General features: G+C 39.7%; 1 protein-coding gene across 2 annotated transcripts in view; it reads right to left on the reverse strand.

Annotated features, from left to right (window-relative positions):
- Positions 1-1,141: 1,141 nt before the first annotated feature.
- The window catches only part of casq1b (calsequestrin 1b), a 19,040-nt gene continuing 16,514 nt past the window's right edge, over positions 1,142-3,667 (reverse strand). For both annotated transcript variants that reach the window (XM_029454830.1, XM_029454829.1), the window contains 5 exons: positions 3,425-3,470; positions 3,230-3,284; positions 2,971-3,071; positions 2,147-2,221; positions 1,142-1,955 (listed from right to left, as the gene is read on the reverse strand). In XM_029454830.1, the coding sequence (XP_029310690.1) occupies positions 1,677-1,955; positions 2,147-2,221; positions 2,971-3,071; positions 3,230-3,284; positions 3,425-3,470 (556 nt within the window). In that variant the 3' untranslated portion in view covers positions 1,142-1,676. The remainder of the gene's footprint in view (positions 1,956-2,146; positions 2,222-2,970; positions 3,072-3,229; positions 3,285-3,424; positions 3,471-3,667) is intronic.

The following is a 3,667-nucleotide window of genomic DNA, read 5'->3' on the forward strand; positions in this document are numbered from 1 at the left end:
TGGTATCCCAGACAGGTGATTTGTCACTTGAGGAAGTGATGAAGTATGAGCTCAGTCCATACCCACCATCCCTCTTTGAGGACAACAAGATCTTGAGGAAGGCCGACAAACCTCAACTCGCTGAAGCCGTCAATGACCACTGTACCAAGGCACTGGCATGTGAAGGAGCACCCGATACCACACCTTCAGCACACCCTCAGACTGAAAGATACGTGCTTGATGGAGGATCCTTGCTGCACAAACTCAAGTGGAAGAAGGGAGATACGTATGGTAAAATAGCCGGAACATATGCGGACTTCACAATAAGGCACTATGGGGCAGCAACTGTTGTATTTGATGGCTATGGTGCAGGTCCTTCGATAAAGGATAATACTCAGCAGAGACGAGGACAAACCAACAGGTATCCGACTGTGAACTTGACCGGTGAAACCGAATTTGACGGAAAGAGAGATGAATTCCTATCCATCGGCAGTAACAAGCAACAACTAATCACTTTAATAGGTGATCAGCTGAAGAAAGTGGGCTGCACAGTTATTCAGGCAGAAGGGGACGCTGATGTGGACATTGCAAAGACAGCAGTAAACAGCACAATTCCGCATTCCACCACACTAATCGGAGAGGACACGGATTTATTGATGCTTCTGCTTCATTACTGTTTGGCAGATGGGAAACCACTATATGTCAGATCAGACAACCAGTCAAGAAACAATCTGAAAGTATACGACTTTAAGTATTTTCTGGCATTTTAGTAATTCACTTGTACAGTTCCGATATTACTTATAGCCATTGTTTCTGATGTCAAACTTTTTCTGTAAAATTCTGTTGTAGCTGTATTGGAAATATCTTAATATAAATGTTTTTTAATGGAACATAGCATGCAAGAACAAAGGGTGACACTATTTTGTGTCTCCACTGGTAGCAGTTGAGCGTTTGGACGCTGCGTGAAAGTCTAGTTAAAATTATCATGGCATTGATCAAATGTAATAATTAAATAAGACTACATTGCCACACTCATTTAAGAAGTAATGTATTTCACATAGAAATGACAAAAACAAACAGCGTTGGTTTTAAAGTATTTGTCTTTCATTTTTAATGAGAGCAGAAACAGATTATTTTGTCATTTCCCCCCCCCCCCCCCCCCCTTCCCGATATCTTAATAGTTTTCCAAGATTGTAATAATCTTAAGACTGTCCAGTGAGTTTAGGTTTACTCGCTTTAAAAATAGTACAAGAAAGTGTTTCTTCTCTTCATCAAGTAGAAAACATTGAAACAGGATTACAGTAAATTAGAGAAAATTAGAAAAGGGGTGAACCCCGGTCTGTGACTTTAGGTAGGACATGTCAGGGAAGGTTAGCCTCTGTTAGCCTCACATTCATTATGAACCTCAGAGGTGAGAGATTAGCATACTTTAATACAGTAACAAATGATATATAACATATTAAGCTGCAACCCTGTTCATCAAGAGATGCAAATCCTCTGTTTCTTTAATGATCTCCTTCCCTAACTCACGATAAAAGTTTCCCACAGGGTCATTATATTTGTCCCTTACAGGAAACCATACAGGAAGCAAAAAGACACAAAATGTGTTTGCTGCAAGATGTTAGAAAAAACTGCTACTTTTGGGGTTTTGCCATTTCTGGCAAAATTATAGGGAAGTGAAAAATGGCAGTAAACATTTATTCATCATCGTCGTCATCATCGTCATCATCGTCGTCATCATCATCGTCATCATCGTCGTCATCATCATCGTCATCATCATCATCGTCGTCGTCGTCGTCGTCGTCATCATCATTGTCGTCGTCATCATCGTCATCATCATCGTCGTCATCATCATCATCATCATCATCATCATCTGGGTCGATCTTTCCAGATAGAACGTCCTCGATCCACTGCTCGAGCTCGTCAGCTGTGGGCATGTCATCCTGGTCGTCCATTTCCATCCACACGCTGTCAGCCTGCCAATGATGGCCACACAAAAACATTTACAGAATTTTAGTTTCTTTTTTTATTTATATGTTTTTTATAGTTTGTTGACTAAGAATAACTTTGCTATATCTTTAGATAACTCCAAAGTATCTGAATTATGTCAAACTTTAAATCTGTTTTTCATTTTAGGTTTTTGCAAGGGGTAGGAGAAGTTTCTCACGTCTTCAACATCCACCACTCCAATGTGAGGAGAAGAGAGGTCAATGCGGAAGGTCCTCTCCCAGTATGGCACCAGCTGAAAGAGGGATACAGACAGATTAGGAGTTATATATCCTGGTGCAGTGTAAATTACATTAGAAACTGTTGTTTTTATATATATAAAACGATAATTCTGTGAAATTGTGTTTTTTAAGACATAAAAAGACAGATTATCAATTCAAATATTACAACAGCATAAATTATTTTGAAATATATACGTCTCAAATCGGATGCTGCCCATAGCTGCCCATAGTGTACAGCCGCGCCGTGAACACTTCCGTAGTGCGTGAATTTTGACTGAGTATCGTTGTCTCAAATTACACAGGGCTGCTGCGCCCTCATCTGGAATGATGATTGGCGCTGTTAGCTAGCTAGTTAGCTAGCTAGAAATGTTAACGTTTGCGGTACCAAATCATTACAGACTGCTTAATTAACCCGATAAAATTAACCATGGCTTCTGTCTGACATCAAGAAAAGCACATGTAGGCCTATAACTATTATTTGTATAGCGCTGTGTTCAATGGCGCAACCTCATCCGCTACTTTCTAAGATGGCGATCGTTGAGGGTGAGAAGTGTTACGTTTTTGACAGCTATGAATGCAACATCCAGATACTCATATTGCTCTGCATTATTATACTTATGCACTCAAAATAGCATGTGTAAGTGCAGAAGTACGCAAATTGAGACACAGCATCAGAAAATGAAAAAACCTAAACAAAAGTGCAATATAGTACATAAATAGTTCTTGCATGGTTGCATACAGTGTAAGTGAGAAATGTTCATACCAGGGGGAAATTGTCGGGGTCGATCCAGATGATGCTGAGGTTTGGGTTGTCAGTGTTCTCGCGTGCCACCTCCTTCAGGATTTCCAGGAATTCAAAACCGTCTAAAGAAAAGTTCAAATGTAAGGTACCGTAGTGAGCCAAGTGTACTAAAGTATTGAGTATATGTGATCGTCCAGCTGATTCAACCAGTATGTGGATAATATATAATATATATCAATAATAGAATTGTATATAAAGAGGCACTAAGGTAGAACAGTACCTGTGTCATCTTCCTCAGCAAAGGCAACAATGTGCTCTCCGTCAATGTCATCCTCCTGTGAACACAAAAAGAAGGATATGACAAGGATGAGCTATATTTCCACTCCAGATAGACTGGTTAGAACCATAAGTTTTATTGGAGAAACATTGTTTAACAGATTACTTTTTTTACATTTAACAGTTTTAGATCACTTACCCAGATCTCATACATGCTGTGAGGCTCAAGCTTCCTCAGTGTTGGCCTGAAAAATTGAAAATGAAATTGTTATATTCCAATAATTTATAGAAAAAAATTGCGGTCGGCTCTCCTCCCGGCGATGTAGTCTCCTGGCGAGGAGCTAGCCTTTTCTTGACACATTTGCAGTTTGATAAACAGTAAATTCATCAAATTCAGTGCCCCATATAGCTTTTTCCCAAACTATCATAGCTTTCATAGGGA

Source organism: Cottoperca gobio, chromosome 18 (assembly GCF_900634415.1).
Source record: "Cottoperca gobio chromosome 18, fCotGob3.1, whole genome shotgun sequence".
In the NCBI taxonomy this organism is placed as follows: domain Eukaryota; kingdom Metazoa; phylum Chordata; class Actinopteri; order Perciformes; family Bovichtidae; genus Cottoperca; species Cottoperca gobio.